Source organism: Lynx canadensis, chromosome B2 (genome assembly GCF_007474595.2).
Source record: "Lynx canadensis isolate LIC74 chromosome B2, mLynCan4.pri.v2, whole genome shotgun sequence".
Classification (NCBI taxonomy): Eukaryota; Metazoa; Chordata; class Mammalia; order Carnivora; family Felidae; genus Lynx; species Lynx canadensis.
In genome coordinates, this window is record NC_044307.1 from 149081123 (window position 1) to 149101980 (window position 20858).

Genomic DNA, 20858 nt, shown 5'->3' on the forward strand with positions numbered 1-20858 from the left:
ACCATTTAACGAACAGACTGTCCTTTCTCCACGGAGTATAACTGACTCTACTGTGAAATATTAGTTGACCTCATATACTTATTTATTTCTGAGCTTTATTCTGTTCCACTGGCCTATTTTTTTTTTTTATGCCAGTATCATACTGTTTTGCTTAATATATCCTGAAATCAGAAAGTGTAATTCCTCCTGCTTCATTCTTCCTTCTCAGGAATGCTTTGGCTATTCAGTCTTTTGTAGTTTCATATAAATTTTAGGTTTGTTTCTTCTACTTCTGTGAAGACATGCCATTGGAATCTTGATAGGAATTGCACTGAATCTACAGATGGCTTTTGGTAGTACTGACATTTTAACAGTATTAATTCTTCCAACTTATACATACAGGATAATCTCCATTTACTTGTGCCTTCTCCAATTTCTTTCATCAGTTGTCTTGTAATTTTCAGACCAGAGCTTTCGCCTCCTGGAGCAAATGTATTCCTAAGTGTTTTATTATTTTTGATATTACTATAAATGGCATCACTTTCTTTTTAGATAATTTGTTGTTTGTGTATAGAAACAGTACTGATTTTTCCATATTAATTTTGTGTCCTGCAACTTTATTGAATTCATTGATAAGACCTAATAATAATTTTTTGGTGGAGGTCTTTAGGACCTTCTGTATATAAAATCATGCCATCTGCAAATAGAGACATTTTACGTCTTCCTTTCCAATCGGATACATTTTACTTCTTTTTCTTGCCTAACTCCTCAGGCTAGGACTTCTGGTACCATATTGAATAGACGTGTCAAGAGCGGACAGCTTTGTCTTGTTCCTGATCTTAGAGAAAATGCTTTCAACCTTAGCATGTTATATAATTTACTTAGGATGGAGGGACTGGGTGAAACCGGTCAAAAGTTACAAACTTCAAATTATAAGGATGTAATGTACAACGTGATGACTATAGTTAACATTGCTGTATGGTATCTTTGAAAGTCACTAAGAGAATAAATTGTAAACTTTTCATTTTGTGCCCCCTGTAGAAACACTACGTTCCATTACAACTGAATTCATGTCCAGTGCTTAGCAACTACAAAACACACAGTAGATAGTTGGTAACTTTTAGTAAAATGAATGAATTTTAAACCAAAAATGATGACCCTGGGACAGAAATTGAGCTGTGTGTTTTTCTAGACCCCATTTCAGCCACCAACTTCCTATGTAACAGTCTTAATGACCAATGATAACATATTAGTGAGGGAGAAGCAAAATGCAGAGAAAAGCCAATAAGGGACTGGGAAATATACATTGTTTATTATACCTTGCAATGGAAAAGTAATCAAACAAGCAGAGGATAATTGGTATAAACTGAATTAGAATGACTGAAACCTGGGGAAAAACCTTCCATACGAGAAACTCTAGAAGTTCCTTCTGATGTTTACTCTATTTCTTTTTTATTAAAAAAGCAACATATACAAGAATATAAACTTATAAATCCCCCAAATCCAGAAACAACCACAATGACATATTTAACTAGCTCTTCGTCTACACAATTATATGTATGATTATTACCTTGTAAAAGACGGCACTATATCCTGTTCTGCAACTCACCATGCTTCAGTGAAGCTACCAATTAAAACACCTATTTTAGGGTGTTTTTTTTTTCCACTTTTCCTATTACAGTCAATGCGGAACATGAATAACCAGTTAAAATGAGAGCAGAAAGACAAAACATTTTAACACTCCCTTCTCCCCACTCTTAAAATACGAAAAATGTTCCAACCCTCCCTCCCAGGCTATCCCAGAAGCAAACCACAGCAAGCCCCATAGTCCTGCCTTGGATGCTACCAGCCAACACCAGCACCGCGTTCGCCCTTGCACAGGCCCTCCGTGCCCAGGCCCTTCGTGCCCAGGCCCTCCGTGCCCAGGACGGGGGCTCTCAAATGTTAAACTTGCACTAGAATTACCTGAGGGGGCTTATCAAAACACAGATTTTAGGTCCCACTGCAGGAGTTTCTGACTCCGGGGGTTTTGAGTGAGATGAGGCCTATGGCATTTCTAACTAGTTCCCGGAGGATGTCCACGGTGATGTGGGAATCCCACCAGAGAATCGGTGGCCTCGATGAAGAACCAATGCCCACAAAGAGCCTTCTCAATCTACACACCTCTTAGTGGCCTCGGTTCTCCCAGCATGGTCCTGAAAACCCACACTGCACCACTCAACACTGGATTACACAGCCTCGGTTGCTGTACTCTCACAGTACCTTCTTTCCACACCAGAAGATTACGCGTCCCTTAAGGACAGTACACACAAGGAACATGGCTCCTGTGACTCACCAGGACCCCGGGACACAGCAAATAGATGCATCTGCTTAATCCACAGGCCCCACCTGACTAGCTAAAAGCAAACAATGTGCATCTTAAAATCTCGAGCAAATTTATTTCTAGTAAAAATTTCTGTTTGCTAGACATTGGGCTACGTGTTTTCCAACATCCACACCAACAAATCCTGAAACGATCTTACTCTCTGATTATGTGTTTATTATCTGTGTTCTCCTATCAGAAAGTGACCTTCGAGGGAGCAAGTTTTTAGCCCTTGTTCTCTAATTACGTTCCCATAGTAGGTACTCAGGATTTCATTCATTCATTCATCCATTCATTCATTCATTCATTCGAGAGAAAGAGAACAGAAGCATGAGAGAGGGGCAGAGGCAAAGGAAGAGACAGAATCCCAAGCAGGCTCTAACCAAGATCATGACCTGTGACGAAATCAAGAGGCGGACTCTTACCCGACTGAGCCATCCAAGAGCCCCTCAAGAAATACTTGCTAATCGGCATACTGAATCATTGGTTAGGGAAATAAGTAGTATCTGCTCACATTCCAGCTACAACTTGGCCACTCAACTAGAAATTATTATTCAATCTTTAATCAAATAATCTAGATCACTGTGAAACGTTCGGGCAGCTTTTAAAAGTAGATTCAAAAAATGAGAAATGGTTATACCACTCATCTCTCACAAGTTTTCATTTGAGTTTTAAAAACCTGTGTTAAGTAAAACATCAACTTAAATGTTGAAATACATTCTATTAAGTAGATGCAATGATTTTAATTCAACATCCTTTTCTATTACATGGACAATCAGAAAATACGATTTTTACTCAAAGAAACACCGATGAAAATAAAGTACTTTCAAAAATCCACTAGCTCATAACATTTTCGTTCATTAGAATCACTTATAAACAAAATTTCTGCCGAGGAAATGCAGCAATGATGTCGAATGTACAAATAATGGGTACCGGTGGTAGGAACTTTACAGATACTGCAAAAACTGCTTCCGAAATCAATCTAGCTTGTAACAAAGCTACTAAAATTATTTGAACTAGTTTCATAATCACTAACAATGTGTGATGACCTGAATTAATCTTTAAAATTATCAAAATCCCAATCAACTTGATTAGATTGCTACAGAGCCCAAACACTCTCAAAAAGAATATATTAAAGATACACCTTTGCACTCAGATGAACAATTAACAGAATTCATGGAATACATCAAGTAACTCTTTGCAAATGAACTTTATCCCCCTTCTAGTAACCAGATTGTGAACTTCTGATTATTTATAATGCAAATCAAGGCATTCAACACATTTTGTTTCCATTCCAAAAAAGAAAATAAAAAGACCAAGATATGAAATTTCTATGTGAAGACGTAACTTCCATAATCGACACAAAGCAATTTCAAGGAGAAGAAAGTGCACGACATGAAGTTCCAAGTAAACCATTTCAATGATGTGGGTTTTTCCTTATTCATGATATGGACTAATAGTTAACACGTAATTTATTAGTGTCCTACTTACTAAAACCTTCTAACGTTGCATGCCTTGGCAAACTAATTCATGCCCCATTAATTTAATACCCCGCGACACTATAAACACTAGCACAGAAACCATCTGTTACACGCTAAGCAGGACTAATGCTCCTGAATCTGCATTTCAGGCTGCATATAGTGGGTTTAGGGGACAGGATGGAAATCTCACTAATTCTAGGTAAGAAGTACTTAGTAGTTTTATTTGAATGAAAATTGTTCCATCTCTAGAATCATGGAGAGGTGAAAAATATGGAGTAACTCCATCCTCTGAGGAAAAAAAAAAAAGGAAGCCATTCATGTATTTGTTGAAAATATTTAAGGCAGGTGACAGCACCAATGTTTTCATTATTAATTATTGGGCATGTATGGGCACACTGACGGTGAGATGGTTTGCTATTTGATATTTCAGACATAAAACACAGTAGTAACAAATTCTTGGACATAAAAGACACTGCTACTCATGATTCTTAAATGACTTGGGTTCAATCAATCGCCCTCTTCAATACCAAAAAGCTTCCCTTTAGAATATGAATATCACAGTTACGTTTTGGGGGTTTTAAACAAAGCCCATGTATTTTAAATATTATTCTAATACCAGGAGATGCCAAATACAGTCATACTGGCTGTACATACGTTTTTACTAACGTAGAACTAAGTTTTTTACATTAGAAGCCAAAAGGGGACATCGCTGAGAGTCCAAGTAATTCAGGATTCTTCCCGAGCATAACTGAAATACTGAAATGGCATTAGGGACGTCAAACTGTGTTCCGTCTTGGAACCTTCCCACCGGAAATGCAAAGGGTAGGATCTTCATCGTATCCTAACGTTGATTTATCACTTTGACAGTTCTGCCTTGATACTTGTGGAGACGTTAAATAGTTTAGTAATCTGAGTCTGGATGAGTACCAGCTGGGCCTGTCAAATGTACCTTGCGTAAAAATTAACAAAAAGCACAAAATTTAGTAAAACAATTCAATTCATGACCTAGGTAACTTTGTTTTCTTCCTGAAAGTTTTCCCAAATCAAAGTATGGCTGTGAGTTACGGGTACAGTCCCCGATACTTTCAGGGAATATTTATACACTCTCTAAATGAGAACCTAAAGTTTTAAAGAAAGAACCCCTACCTCCAATTCCCGGCATCGCTTGAAAACCAACTGTTTGGGATTTTGGATCCGAGGTCCACCTCCAAAAGGCAATTTGCCTCGCAAGTACAGATAGAACTCTGCGCATTTAAAATGCAAATGTTATGAAAGCAGGAAAATCAAACTGAGAACAGTAACAGTACAGAGTCTGAAAATGTCAATCTCTGAAGACACTGGGGGGTTCGGCTTTCCCCAACCCCCTTCTCTGCCAACACAGAGCAGAGCGATTGGCTGTGGGGCGGACCCCTCTGCAGACCATCTGGCTCAGAGCCCCCGGCCTGGACTATGTCCAGCCTCGGTCAGACTAACCGGAAGGAGGCAGAAACTTACGACTCTCTTCGACTGGTCTGAGCACTAACTCGCCGGAAACCTAACCATCTAGAATCTCAATAGCGCTTTACAGAGTTTGCTACGTACACGAAAAGACAACGCACCGGGCGGGATTTACAATCACACTATAGAATCCCTTCCCTCTGGAAGCTTTCCAGCGAGCAGGGGGAGACAGGAAGAGCATGAAAGTAGTTCTGGTTCCACGCACAATACTGACAACCGGTGGCCACTTGGAGGTTGAGACTCCAACCCTCCTTTGTTCGTTCATTCAAAACGTTCAGAGCGCCCCTCCCCGCGGCATCGGGGGTGCTGCCGGCGAGGGACACACAAGTAACTGCGACTCCCGCGGCCAGTGCCCCCCAGGGGCTCACCGGTACCGTCGGGGATCACCCTCGACCCAGCAAGGGAAGGCGGCCACGTAAGCCTCGCTCGCTGCCGGCAGATGTGAACGGTCAACACCCGCAAAAACCCCGGACGCTACAGCCGCCCTGGTCACGCAGACCCGGTGCACGGGGAGTACCGCCGCGGGGCAATCGGCCCCCCACTCCGTCTTCAGCTTCTCTGAGCCCCGAACGAGCAAGGCGCTCGATAGAACAGCACGTGCACGAAGGAAGGCCAGCGGTTTGGACAGCGTGACGTCATCGTGACGCCATCGCGACAAAACCGCTTGCAAGCAGCGTGCCAGCCGGACGTGTGAGAAGCAGACGTCATCTGGTATTCACCCATTCGCTTGAATCTGAAATTTCGCAGATGGCCTTTCTCGGAACGGAGTACCGCACCCCTTCACGTGACCTCCCCGTAGTGTAGACCACTTCCACACGAGGCCGGCTTATCCGTGGTTGAAAAATAAGCTACGTGAGCGTTTGCCGAGTCCTTGTGCATAAAGCACGGTTTCCCTCCATCCGCTTTCTCTCACTAAACTGACACAAAGGGAAACGATCCGGACAGGCCCGACTTTCAATAATATTCTTCCAGAACTCCTGTCTCTCACGCTTTCTGTTCCCGGGTCTGGCGTGGAAACAGAAATACCCCCCCCCCCGCCCCCCAAAAGCCCTCTCCACAAAAATGTCCTTCCTCCGAGCATTTCCCACGAAGCCCCTTGGAAGGAGGAGGCCTCGTTGAGGAGAACACAAAATTGTAAAAAGAGTAAGGGCGCGATAGGGCGCCTGGGTGGCGCAGTCGGTTAAGCGTCCGACTTCAGCCAGGTCACGATCTCGCGGTCCGTGAGTTCGAGCCCCGCGTCGGGCTCTGGGCTGATGGCTCAGAGCCTGGAGCCTGTTTCCGATTCTGTGTCTCCCTCTCTCTCTGCCCCTCCCCCGTTCATGCTCTGTCTCTCTCTGTCCCAAAAATAAATAAACGTTAAAAAAAAAAAAAAGTTTAAAAAAAAAGAGTAAGGGCGCGATGGAGAAGAGACACAAGGCTTCAGCCTTAATCCAGAATCACACACAAGACACGAGGACCCGGAACTGGCTTTTAGTAGTTCCGCACACGTGGGCGGGGCTGTCCTCAGGCCACGCCCACAGGGTTAGCCCTAAACCTGGGTTGCCAGGGGCTGCAGGGGCTGCGTCCTGAGTCCCGAGACGGTTCTCCCAGTTGGAAGGGGCGCAGGGGCCCAGCCGCCCGCAGGCAGGCAGGCGTACCATGAGAGGTTCCTTCGTAGTGTTTCCACCCTAAGCTGCGCGCAGCCTGTCTGCAGGGGCCCCACCGCTACAGGGAAGCCCCAGGTCACACGCATTCAGCTTCTCTTGGTTCCTGATCCCAGCAGTGGTCCTGAGCCCTCCGGGGGGCCACCAAGCGAGATGGCCTCTGTGTGAGGACAATTTTGTCTTCAGGTACAAGGAGCACTGCTTCAGCTCCACTCTGCTATTCTCAATAATCATTTACCTCTTGAGTGGATGTACTCAACAGTGTAAAGTAGTATTTGGATTAACTAATACAGAAAACAGATTTGACACGGAATGGCACATCCAAACAGTTATAAAAATCTAAGAGTCGTTTAACAACATCACTGTAACACTAAGACGCGACGCAAGATTTGTCATCTTCTGAGCCCTATACTCAATTTCCCATCTCGTAAATATCCTTATTCTTGCACTATGTTATTATCCATCATTATACAGCAAGTTGATGAAATCTGCATCTTTATATGAGGTGCCTTAAACACAACTGAGTCACACGTTCAAAGCGTCAAACATCTCAGACTGCTTCCAAATGTCTGAGGTATGTTATAGCTGAATATGCCACATCAAGCTTTGTTCTCACTATTAAAAGCTGTGATTGTTTTCAAAAAAAAATGCTACGTTCGTTTCTGCAATTTATTTCTATTTCTCTCTCCCTCTCAATCCGCACACACACACAGACTCACGTACATGTACTGTAAATCTAATTTGTGTTTCAATGTCAAAAGCTCTCTTTTGTAAAGGTTTCTTTATTATAAAAACTCTGCAACAAAATTACAGACACTTTGAAAATTAGAGGAAACTCAGCCCAAGGAGCGTACGAGGGCCACAGATCTAACAGCATAACATCTTAATAGTGATCATTTATAAGCTTTACTTATGGCATTCTGTTACACTAAATAAATTTCCAGAAAAAATAGCATATATTTGTTTCTAGCATAAAAGTTCTTCATAGAGTCGAAATCACATGTAATATAAATTTCTACTATAAGAAGAACATTCTGGGAAACACGAAGTCTTATTTGGCCAAATATAAATTCATTTAAAACTGTGCCACAATATTCAAATCCAAATATTAACACATGTTCAGCTTGGGAGGAAATTTACTTCACTTCCCACCCCTTTTGAGTCCACATTTCTTTTGTCATAAATATAACAGCATCTTAAGTTCATGAGTGTGAACAAAATGTCTAATGCAAAGTCAAGAGTTCTCTTCCTACTGTGTCCACATGAAAATTATTTAATGATTTCTCTTTGCAAAATGCAGTAATACAAATACGTTTTTGAAATATAAAGAACATTTGTATAATCATTAATAATAACTGCTGAACAAAATCAAGGCTAATAGTACCTTCTGCATTTTCAACATGTCATATCCAAATCAATTTTCACAAGTCCTTTGCCAAGTTTTTGTAGCCAAGGATCTTACTTCAGTGGATTTATTTCCTCTCATTCTAACTTCTTTTATCTTTTGAAACACAGTAAAACTTTTACAGAGTTAAAAATGCTAATTCTGTCTACTTTATACTTTCTAGCATGTACTAAACACTCGGTTTTGTTTGTTTGTTTTTGTCACCGTAAACTAGAAAACAATCCCCGCTCGATCCGAATGAGATCTTACCTTCTGGTTTGTTGTTTTTCCTCTTCAGCCATTTTTCTACGGTCTCGGCACTAACGCTCTCAGATACAAACTCATCTAACACCTGGGGATGAAGGGAAAGATACGCCTTCACTTTTTCATCTGTCAGACCTGGGAAAGAATTAAAAAGAGTAACATTAACCTGGATGACACCTCTGTGAGCATCAAACATATAGAAAAACGGCCCGTTATGCTAAGATTGATCTGAAATATAAAAAGAAACAAAGATGTGTACACATACATGGAATATTATCCATCCACAAAGAGGACTTAAGTCCTGACACATGTTACAACACAGGGGAAACCCCGAAAACAGTATGGTAAATAAAAAAACCCAAACACCAAGGATAGATATCCTCGGATTCCACTTCTATGAACTACCTAGAACAGGCAAATTCACAGAGACAAAGTAGATTAGGAGTTACCAGGGACTGAGGGAGGGGAGGATGGGGAATTTACTACTTAATCGGTTTCCAGGGAAGGCAAAGTTGTAGAAGGAGACAGAGGTCATGGTCACAGTACACACGGGGAGTGTAATTAATGCCAATGAATTATACACTTGCAATGTTCAAAATGGCAAGTTTTAGGTTATGTATATTTTGCCAGTATAAAAAAAATAGTAAAAATGGCAAAAGTTAAAACTTTAGCAACTTGAAACTACAGACATGGGGCGCCTGGGCAGCTCAGTCGGGTAAGCGTCTGGCTTCAGCTCAGGTCATGATCTCACAGTTCATGAGTTCGAGCCCGCACTGGGCTCTGTGCTGACAGCTCGGAGCCTGGAGCCTGCTTCGGATTCTGTGTCTCCCTCTCTCTGCCCCTCCCTTGCCTGTGCTCTGTCTCTCTCTCTCTCTCTCTCAAAAATAAATAAACATTAAAAAACATTTTTTTAAGCTACAGGCGTTACATCACGTTACACAGCTGCTTTCCAACAGCACCTTTCAGTGTGTACTTGGGCCGGCACTGTGCTCCCGTGCTGTGCAGGGAAGCCTTACCAAGCACTCAGATCTTTCTGGAAATAGTAACCACTGCTTTCAATACTCAAGGTGAGTGAGACTCAAGGAGGGGAAGTGAACAGGAGAATATAATACTGGTACGGTTGAGGTGCTAAAAAGGTGTTCGCGGCACAAATTCACATCTTTTGCTGTTGGCAGCACAAAGTATCCTTTCTCTCAGGGGCACGAAATCCAATGGTATTAACAACAATCAGCTCAGGATGATCAACAACTGTTCCCTGCTATTCCATGTTATGTGGTCAGTGTCAGTGAAACCAATTTTCGGTCTGATAACAACTGTTGAATATACACACGGGATTTTCAGGCCAAGTGCTTTTGCATATTTTCATGTTGAACATACAAAATCGTGTGTTGTGAGACTGGTGCTTCGTGCTGGTACGCCATTCATCAACCAACTCCAAATCACAGACAGGCTATCAATAATTGTAAATCTGTGACGGCAATTTTTTTCACTACCGTGTCCCCTCTGTGAATTACTCAATAAATTACCATCCTTAGGGACAGTCAGATAAAAAAGGAAATAGAAAATGGTACTTTCAGTTGACCAAAAGAAGAAAAGGAAGCATATCCTTATGACTCCAGGGAATAAGCTGCCTGTTCCCGACATCAGACCAGCCACAGAATTAACATGTGTTAATTAATTCTGCCGGGGACTAAAGTCACAACCCCTACGATGCTTCGATGCTTCGAGAGAATGGTATAGTCGAGAAGGCAAATAATTTCTTCAATGAATTCACTACTAAAACAGTCAATTTACGCTACAGACAGATGGATAGCTACGGATGTATAATTACACAGTTGTATTAGACAAAAGAAAACTCTGACCCTGTCTGGCCAGGGGGCAAAAGAGTCCCCGTTGTGTAAAATTCAGTTTGAGAAGTTCTACCAGGTGCTGAAGATAAGACTCAATAAAGTGAGAGGTGGCTCTCCTGACAGAATAAATCACAGTCCCCAGGTACAAAAGGCACAGGACGTTGAAGTAAACTGACGGCTGACTTGACCTCCAAGAAGACAGACAATGCAAATTTCACACTCTCTTCAACGGTGTCCTTCGGTCCTTCACAGCGGTTCATGTCTGCACTTGATTCCTTCCTAAAACTTCATCACTTTTGTGACTGTTCTTGTCCCAACTTCCTATCTGCTCCTTACTTCAGCTTTCTCCTCGCTCATCTAGGACGATGACAGCAAAATGTGAAGCAGGAACCTAATGTATTTTTGATCTCTGGTCCCTGGACATTCTTCCATCTGGACTCGAAACGAAGTGAGTCACCTCCATCCCCTTCTTCCCAAAGTGGTTTCAACTCTCAGCTCTCCTCTTTTCTGCTGCCAGTGCTCCCCAGTGTCCCAGAGACCCAGGCCGGAAATAGAAAGTCGGCACTGACTCATTCTCCTTGTGGTCTCCGTTCATCTTACTGCACTACGATACCCATCCTGTTTGCCATCTTGCGTATCACATTAAAGGGCTTGTGTCTAAAACATACAAAGAACACTTACAACTCGACAAGAAGAAAACAGGCAACCCAATTAAAACTGAGTCGAGATCTGAACAGACATTTCATCGGAAAAGATACAGATACGATAAATAAGCACATGAAAAGATGCCCATCTGTCCTTCGTGAAGTGAGGTTAAAAGTGAGATCCCACTATATACACCTGTGAGAATGGCTAACGTCGGACTATCTTTTGGCAAGGATACGGGGCACTAACATTCCTCATTCGCTGCTGGTGAGAATGCAAAATGGGAACGACTTTGGAAGACTGGCAGCTTCTTTACAAAGCCAGATACGATCTTAGCGTGTGACCTGGCACCCACACTACTAGGTGCTTAGCCGGCTGACCTGACACTTACGTCCCCACAAAACCTGCATGTGAACGTGGACAGCAGCTTTATTCACCGCCATCCCGAACGGAAGGTGCCGAAACGGTCTTGCAGCAGGGCAGTGGACACACAAGCTGTGGCGCCTCCGCACAATGAGATATTATTTATATTAAAGAGAAAATGTGCCAACGAGCCACGAAAAAATATGGATTAGGCTTCGACGCGTATTGCTAAGTGCAAAGGACTAGTGCGCAAAGGCCGCGTGTTGTGTAATTCTAATTATACGACGCTGTGGAAAAGGCCAAACTACAGCTGGAGAGAACAGAGAGACCCACGGCTGCCAGGGCTGTAGGGAAGGGAGAAAGACGCACACGGCATCTCTGCGGGTGAGAAAACTACCCCACATGACCCTCTGATGGTGAGGAAGGGCGTATTCGTCAGAACTCACAGGTGTAGTAAAATTTTAAGAAAACACTGGGAAAAGTCAGGCTGTCTAATGGGAGGCAGCATACGGCCAAAGAATCTGAATGCATTACAAATGTATGAAACCACCTCAGCAAAGGAAGAGGGGGGATAAGGTGCTGAGCTAAGTAACTTCAGAAATGAGCGGAGTCTGTAAGACTAAAAGCAAAAGAAATTCCACGGAGTCCATGTACTCGAGTTGATCGAGTAGAATTTAACAATTCTCACACCACGAGTCATTTATCCCGGAACTGAACAATTAAATAAGTGCATGGTGGGAATGAGGCTTCTCAGCGGTAGAGTAAGCAAGAGGAGGAGTCTAGAATGATCTATGGGATAACGGATTAGAGTTCGACACATCAGTATGGACTCCTATTTAAATTAACACAGGCGGAGATGCTTACACATTCAAATACTGGTAGGTAGGCTCTATATACACTCAGGTCAGTAGACATACGTCCATTTGCTCGTTAGGTTAGCTGAGAGGGCCTAGAAGCAACAATAAGCCAGTACCCACAAGTTCACGTAGCACCCAGATCTTTGCTTCTAATACCACTCCCCAATAAAAGGAACCACAGCTCCTTGGAGAAATGGCCGAGTCTAGGAGCAGTACACAAAATACGGAAGACGAGCCGTCAAGTAAGGGAGTTATACGCAAAACGATGGGGTATGTCAAGGATACAAAAGCTGATTGAAAGAGTCCCCAGTTATTAAAACGGGGAGCCATTTGAGTAGCAAAATAAAGGCCTGGATGATAATCCAAAGAGTGAAATAATAACCCTTCCTAGAGGCTGAATGTTTGTGTGCCATCCTCCAAACTCCTGTGTTAAAACCCTAATTGCCAAAGGTGATGGCGCTAGTGGGTGGGGCCTCCGCGAAATGCCTCAGCCATGAGGGTGGGACCTCATGAACGGGATTCTCGCTTCGTAAGAGGCTCCAGAGACCCCTGGACTCTTTCCACCGCGTGCAGATACACGAAGTCCGTGACCTGAAAGCAGGCCCTCACCCAACCAAGCAGGTGCCATGACCTGAGACTTCCAGCCTCAGAACTGTAGGCAATACATTTCTGTTGTCTAGACGCCACCCAGTCTGTGGTATCATAGCAGCCTGAATGGACTAAGACGGCCCCAGAGTCCATGCTGATATAAATAAATGACTGAATAAATAAACAGAGAAGAACAAATAGCCCACTCAGAAGAATTCCAAACAATCTACGTAGACACTGCCCTTCAGGAGGCAGAGGATAACTCCCCACTCCTTGACTCTTCTTTTGTATAAATTACTCAAAACTAAATTTTTAAAGATCAGTTGAGTCATAAATGAGTTACGGCGTCTAAGTAAACGTCTAGGCTAAAAAAGTTCATCAAATCCTGTATTCAATTACGGAGAAGGAATGACAGGTCACACACACCGTTTTGGCTGGAAATGCCATTTAGGATTCCAAAGAGTATCACCTGGCTTTACCTCTCAAAGGTCTCAAAAATCGGAGTACAATTTTCTTCCCAAATTACCAATCACATCTCATGAAAATAACTACCTCCTTCAGCAAGAGGGGCATCATGGTAGCGGGAGGCATTATGGCCTGGCGATCAAAAGTACGGGCACAACTTAGCTTCCTTTTCTCACCTGCTGACCCGGGCAAAGTGCCTCACCTCTCAGCCTGGCTTCCTATTTGCACGGGAATGAGATTCAAATGGGAATGGGAATAATAACAGAATCTACCTCATGGGTCATTACAACAACTCAATAACATAATCAATTCACAGACACCATTTCTGCCCGGTCCATTCAAGAACGGTACCAAAAATGCTGTTTTTTTTACCTGTATGAAGCCAATGTTTACATTTGTCTAGAGGCTCTAATCACAGGTTTGTAACGTTTCATTTCTCTACCATTAAAACTCCAGATTTTCTAAAACTTCCATTTTTTACAGTATTTTACTTTTAGGTAATCTCTACACGCACCGTGGGGCTCGAACCCACACCCTGAGATCAAGAGTTGCACGCTCCAACTGAGCCAGCCAGGCACCCCTAAACTTCCATTTTATCATAGCATTTAATGTATACTCCAGGCCCTTAGCCATCAAAAGCAACCTCCCTCACTTTTTTTCTAACGTTTTATCCACCTTTACTTGCTATCAACATCCAATTTTGCAAAGAACCTTCGGGCCAACACAGGACCAACCCAGAATAAGATACGGAAATAACAACTCCCCACTCTTGGAAAGTGGTACAGGTATGGATGTTTTGTTTGGTTTCTGACTTTGGTTTAATGTTTCCATAGCTTCCCATGGCCTGTACGTTCCGCTTATGTCAAAAAAAAAAAATTATTGTTTTTTATTTGTTTGCTTTTGTTTTTTTGCGAATAAACCCAGTGAAAGCAGAAGGTTAGACCAGGGCGGTCCTTAGCACACAGTAGCATCCAACGATTACAAATTTGCCACCAAAACTCCACACGAGGAATCACCAGATTACAAGTAACATGCAATTTTTTTTTTAATATTTTTTTTTCAACGTTTATTTTTGGGACAGAGAGAGACAGAGCATGGAACGGGGGAGGGGCAGAGAGAGAGGGAGACACAGAATCGGAAACAGGTTCCAGGCTCCGAGCCATCAGCCCGGAGCCCGATGCGGGGCTTGAACCCACGGACCGCGAGACCGTGACCTGGCTGAAGTCGGACGCTTAACCGACTGCGCCACCCAGGCGCCCCAAGTAACATGCAATTTTGAAACAACGTACATAAAAAATACTTCACGGGGCGCCTGGGTGGCTCAGCGGGTTAAGCAAGCAAAGCTTGATTTCAGCCCGGGTCACGACCACGTTTGTAAGACGGGGCCCCAAGTCCGGCCCTGCGATGACAGTGTGGAGCCTGCTTGGGATTCTCCGGCAGGGGTGCTGAGGGGCAGAGGTTGGGGCAGGGGTGCAGACAGAAGGGGAAGCACAAAGACCCTGACACACTGAACGTGCACACGGAGTTAGAGACCGCTGGATGAATTTCCTTATTTCCATACCGCCCACCGAAGACGCCACGAAGGATTGCAACCTAAACAAAACCAACACGAAAACAGCAGAGTGGGTCATGGAACGGTGAGCTGGAGCACTGAACCTGAAGGCAGGTAACAGAGCAAAACAAAGACTGATAAGGAGATTTGTAAAGACAGTCGATTCCGTGGCCGGTGGTAACTGAGCCAACAACCTGAGGAACAGATAAGGAACAGCTTCCTTTCGGTGCCGAGTAACTCTTCTCAAGAAACAGACACACAGGTAGAAGCCACAGGGATTCCTCCTACTTCGGTATTTTATTAGGGGACCACAGGGTGATAACGAAAAGGATTAGCTTCGCCGTGTTTCCGTCAGTGGTAATGCAGAGTATCAGGGACGAAATGCTAAGATCAGTCCCATACATTCTTCATCTTTTTTTAACCAGTACAAACACTACTTTCCTTCATCTCAGCAGAATCTCACAAGCCTCTCGTCGTACCACCCTTTGGTTACTGCTGTCTGCAACCTACAAGTTCAGTTTTTTCCAATGGAGACTCCGTATCCGTGTGTGTGCGCGTGTGCGCCCGTGCACACACTCACACACACACACACACAACCACACGAAAAACACATAATGGGCTCTCATGTCCTCAACACCAGCTTCAACAATAATCAACTCGTAGCCAATATTTTCCATCTGTGCCCCCCACCCACTCTCTTCTCATATAATTTTGAAACAATCTCATGCATCATTTCAATACGTTCATAGATGTCAACGTCTATCTCTGAAAAACAACTATTCTAACCACGAATGTTATTATCACACGCATGGAGATATTAGTCATTATTTTTAATACCACCGACACCAGATGTTGAAGTTCTTATTTTTCACTGTTTGTTTAAGGTAGCTTAAATGAACCCAGACCTTGGTAAGGTCTATATGCTACAGTTGGAGTTCTTCGGTATTTTCCCGAGGTCTCTCTTATCCCATCTATTTTGTTGTCCCCATTATAATTTATTATTGAAGAAAACACATCTTTTGTTCTATGCTTTTCTACAGTCTGTGTTTATCTCACTGTGCCCCTATGGTGGTGTTTACGATGTTATCTGCTCTCTTGCATTTCCTGAAACTGAAGTTAGATCTAGAGACAAACTGAGGTTCAACTTGGGGGGGAGGGGTGCGGGGGGGGGCAAGTTTCAAAGTGGTGCTGTGCTCTTCTGTCAAAGGCTTATACCGTCTGGCTGTCTCTCTCTGTCTGCGACATTAGCAGCATCTATGATCCAAGAGTTACTAATTGGTTAGGGCTTGAAAACGGTGATTTCCTAATCCTGTAATGCGTTCTTCACTTATTAACTGAAATATCACAAAGAGAAACGGCACCTTGTTAACTATTCAGTTCGTATAAACAAGACTGGGTAAATGCTTAATTTGTTCCCCTTTATTACAATTTTCACAGGGAATTGGTTCAGTAGCAATCTTTGTAGGTGAGCAACTAACAAAAATAGTATTAGTACAAAATCACAGATTTGAAAACATCTGATCTGTTTCTTCAGCGTATTACAGGCCTAAGTTGGAGAGACCGAGGTTTGGTTCCAGACCGCCACAACAAAGCAAATATCTCAACCTCGACGGCTGCTGACCGATCAGTGGTGGACACTGGCCGATCAGAGCGGTGCACGCTGAAGGCTAGGGCGCTGGTGTCCATTTCAAATGTAAAACAAGATAACAATGAACTTGAACTCTTCCTTTCACAGACGATTTTTCTGCAGCACACGATTCTGTTTAATAGCATTCTACCCACAGAACTTCTTTCAAATTTGAGTCAATCCTGGGGCGCCTGGGTGGCTCAGTGGGTTAAGCGTCCAACTCCGGCTCAGGTCACGATCTTGGGGTTCATGAGTTCGAGCCCCGCATCGGGCTCTGTGCTGACAGCTCGGAGCCTGGAGCCTGCTTCGGATTCGTGTCTCCCTCTCTCTGCCCCTTCCCTGCTCACGCCGTCTCTCCCGGTCTCTCAAAAATACATAAATAAATAAATGTAAACAACAACAACAACAACAAAAGAAACATTTGAGTCAATCCTCTCAAACCTGCCGCTGCTTTATCAACTAAGTTTATACCATATTCGAAATCCTCTGTTGTTGTTTCAACAGCCTTCACAGCATCTTCACCAAGCGTAGGGTCCATCTCAAGAAACCACTTTCTTTGTTCATCCGTAAGAAGTAACTCCTCATCCGTTCAAGTTTCATCATGACACTCCAGCCACTTAGTCCCATCTTTAGGCTCTGCTTCTAATCCTAGTTTTCTTGCTATTTCCACCATAGCTGCAGTCACCGCCTCCACTGAAGTCTTGAACCCCTCAAAGTCCTCTATGAGGGTTGGATCAACTTCTTCCAAACTCCATTAAATACCAGTATCAGACTGGTATTCTGATCTCTTCTCATGAACTATGAATACTCTTCATGGCGTCTAGAATGGTGAATCCTTTCCACAGGGTTTTTAGTTTACTTTGCCCACATCCATCAGAGGAATCACTACCTACGGCAGCTATAGCCTTAGGAAGTGTATTTCTTTCTTTCTTTCTCTTTCTTTTCTTTCTTTCTTCTTTCTTTCTTTCTTTTTCTCTTTCTTTCTTTCTTTCTTTCTCTTTGTCTTTCTTTCTTTCTTTCTTTCTTTCTTTCTTTCTTTCTCTTTCTTTCTTCTTTCTTTCTTTTTCTTTCTTTAACGTTCATTTGTTTGTGAGAGACAGAGAAACAGATAGGGCACGAGCAGGGAAGGGGCAGAGAGAGAGAGGGAGACACAGAATCCGAAGCAGGCTCCAGGCTCTGAGCTGTCAGCACAGAGCCCGACACCGGGCTCAAACTCACGAACTGGGAGATCATGACTGAGCCGAAGTCAGACGCTTAACCAACTGAGCCACCCAGTCACCCCGGAAATATATTTCTTACATAGTAAGACTCGAGGGTCAAAACTACTCCTTGATCCATGGGCTGCAGGACGGATGCTGGATTAGCAGGCACGAAAAACAACATTCCTCTGGCTGTCCATCTCCATCAGAGCTCTTGGGTGACCAGGCACATTATCAACGAGCAGTCCTATTTTTTAAAAATCTTTCTCTGAGCAGCAGGCTTAAAGTATTCAGTAAACCATGTTGCAAACAGACGTGCTGCCATTCAGGTTTCGTGGCTCCATTTGTAGAACGTAAGGCAAAGCAGATCCGTACATTCTGAAGGGCCCTACTGATGAAGCGGAGAAGCAGGAAAATGTTCACCGTCAGTCCAGAATGCTGACCTATGGCCTGCACAGGTCCCGGAAGGATCAGATACACCCTGGCGGCTACATTCTTAAAGCGTCTCATGACTGCCTGTCCAACAGCCTCACCGATAGTTTCACATCAAACTGACAAGCACCTGGGAAATGTTGCAAAAGCGGTTTTACAAGTAGAAATTCAAAAAACCGTTTACGATCTAATACCTCCCTCGAGTCGTCTCCCACTCGAGCATGTAACCACCAGCTTCACGCGGGCCAGGGCAGCTCTTTCTCCCTGTAGGTCTGTCTTCATGCTACTTAAATTACTTCCTAAACTGCACCCCTACAACGTTTGTTTATTTTTTGGGACAGAGGGAGACAGAGCATGAGCAGGGGAGGGGCAGAGAGAGAGGGAGACACAGAATCGAAGCAGGCTCCAGCTCCGAGCTGTCAGCACAGAGCCCAAGGTGGGGCTCGAACCCACGAACCGCGAGATCATGACCTGAGCCGAAGTCGGATGCTCAACCGACGGAGCCACCCAGGCGCCCCCCTAAACTGCACCCTGAAATGTCGTAAGGATTCTTTCCTGAGACACCTGGGTGGCTCCGTCGGTTAAGCATCCGACTCTTGATTTCAGCTCAGGTCAGGAGCTCACACTTGCCCGAGTTTGAGGCCCCGGGTCGGGCTCTGCACAGAGCCCACGTGACAGCCTCCCTGTCTCTGCCCCTCCCCCCCCCCCGCACTCTGTCTCTTTCACAATAATAAATAAACTTAAAAAAAAACACAAAAACTCTTTCCTGACCTTCTTGAGCATCAGGCTCAACGGAAACGCAACACTATGATTTCTGGAACAGTAAACGGGCATCGGCCTGAAGCTGGGCACCGACTTCTTTCAGCTACAACAGTCCACGATGGCATCTGCCTCACCAGAAGGCACTTTTGTCTACATTGAAAATCTAGACTTAGCGTAGCCACCTTCATCAATCATCTCCGCTCCATCTTCGGATGATTTGCCGCCTCACCTGGACCTCTGATGTCACGGAGGCGGCTTGTTTGCCGATGCCTCATGGACCGATCCTTCCAGCGTCAGACTCTCCTCCTGCAGCTTCCTCACCTCTCTCGGCCTTCAGCAAAGTCCGGAGAATTAAGGCCTTGCTCTGGGCCGGTCTCGGCTTAGGGGAAACAGGGCTCACTTCATCTATCCAGGCTACGAGAACTTTCTCCATTTCAGCAATAAGGCTGCTTCGCTTGCGTATCATTTGCGCGTTCATTGGAGCAGCACTCTTAGTTTCATCCAAGACCTTTCTTTGATTTCACAACGTGGCTCCCTGGTGGATGCAAAAGGCCCAGCAGTTGGCCTTTCTCAGCTTTCACACGCCTCCTCAGGAGCGATGTGAAGTGAAGGACGTGGGACTCCACCGTAGGGTGTGGGGTGACTGGCCTCATTTCGATCCTGCCGTGTTTCAGGGGCTCGGGAGGCCCCCAGAGAGGGGCACACAGGGAACGGCTGGTCCGTGAAAGAGTCGGAAAGCACAGTTATCGAGTAAGTGTGCCATCGCACCCGGGCGCCCTCCATGGTGCCCCGAAACAGTTACAACGGTAACATCCTGATCACCGTAACAAACACGATAATAACGAGAAAGGGTGAAGTATGCCAAGAATTGCCAAAACGTGCCTCGGAGACACAAAGCGAGCAAGCGCCGTCGGAAAAACGGTAAACTTTGGCGGATGCGGCGTCGCCACAAAACCTTCAACTCGTACAACAAACAAACGCATTCTTTGTGAGGTACAATAAAACGAGGTGTGCCTGTACATGGGTCGTCACCCTCCGCAACTATAAAAAGGGAAATGAACACAGACAAGTAGTTGGATCCGTTTTCTACTGGCCACGGGGCCAATAATGGAGGTGGGAACAAAGATACAAGCCTAAAAACTCACCTTTTCTTTTTTAATGTGTATTTATTTTTGAGGGAAATGAGCAAGTGAGCAGGGGAGGGGAGAGAGAGAGAGGGAGACAGAGGATGACAAGCGGGCTCCACACCATCAGCACAGTGCCGGACGCGGGGCCTGAACTCAGGAACCGTGAGATCACGACCTGAGCCGAAGTCAGACCCGAAAGCGGCTGAGCCCCACCCCGGGGCGTCCTGAAAACTCACCTCTCAAAGCACAATTGCCCTGTGTCTTCCGTTCTCTCCTGTCTGATCTTAATATATTTTAACAGGATCACCACCGACTAGTGTTACCCCCCCCCATGTGTAATTATGTCACACGTTTTAACTCAATGTATAAATTGAAACACCTGACCGCGCAATCTGAGACTTTGATATGAGGGTGGGAAGAAATTCTGGGAGCAGAAACGGCTCGAGTCATGGGCTAGCCCTGAAAATCGGTCTAATCTGAGCCTCTGCTGTCGCCCACGCCCTTCTTTCCTTACAGGTGCAGCCCCTTCCCTGCCGTGCCTCTCTGCCTGGCTAGGGAGCACCCAGCCAGTCTAAAGGCACCTTCCCGGAGACCTCTCACTAGGCACCCCTTCTGCGCCCACTGCCCTGCTCCATGAGCCCTCCCTCTAGTCGCTCTGACACTCCAAGGCCTCGGCCCACGCTGGAACCTTCCTTTCGGTTAGCGTGATCTTATAAGCTGCAGCCTCCAAGGAGACAACCAGCTCCACGAGGCAGGGACTGATGTCCCGACGTCAGCTACG

General features: G+C 44.6%; 1 protein-coding gene across 1 annotated transcript in view; it reads right to left on the bottom strand.

The window, feature by feature from the left end:
- Positions 1-20858, bottom strand: part of PDE10A (phosphodiesterase 10A) — a 298359-nt gene that overhangs the window by 172153 nt on the left and 105348 nt on the right. The window contains 1 exon segment of the mRNA XM_030316763.2: positions 8617-8745. Within this exon segment, the coding sequence (XP_030172623.2) occupies positions 8617-8745 (129 nt within the window).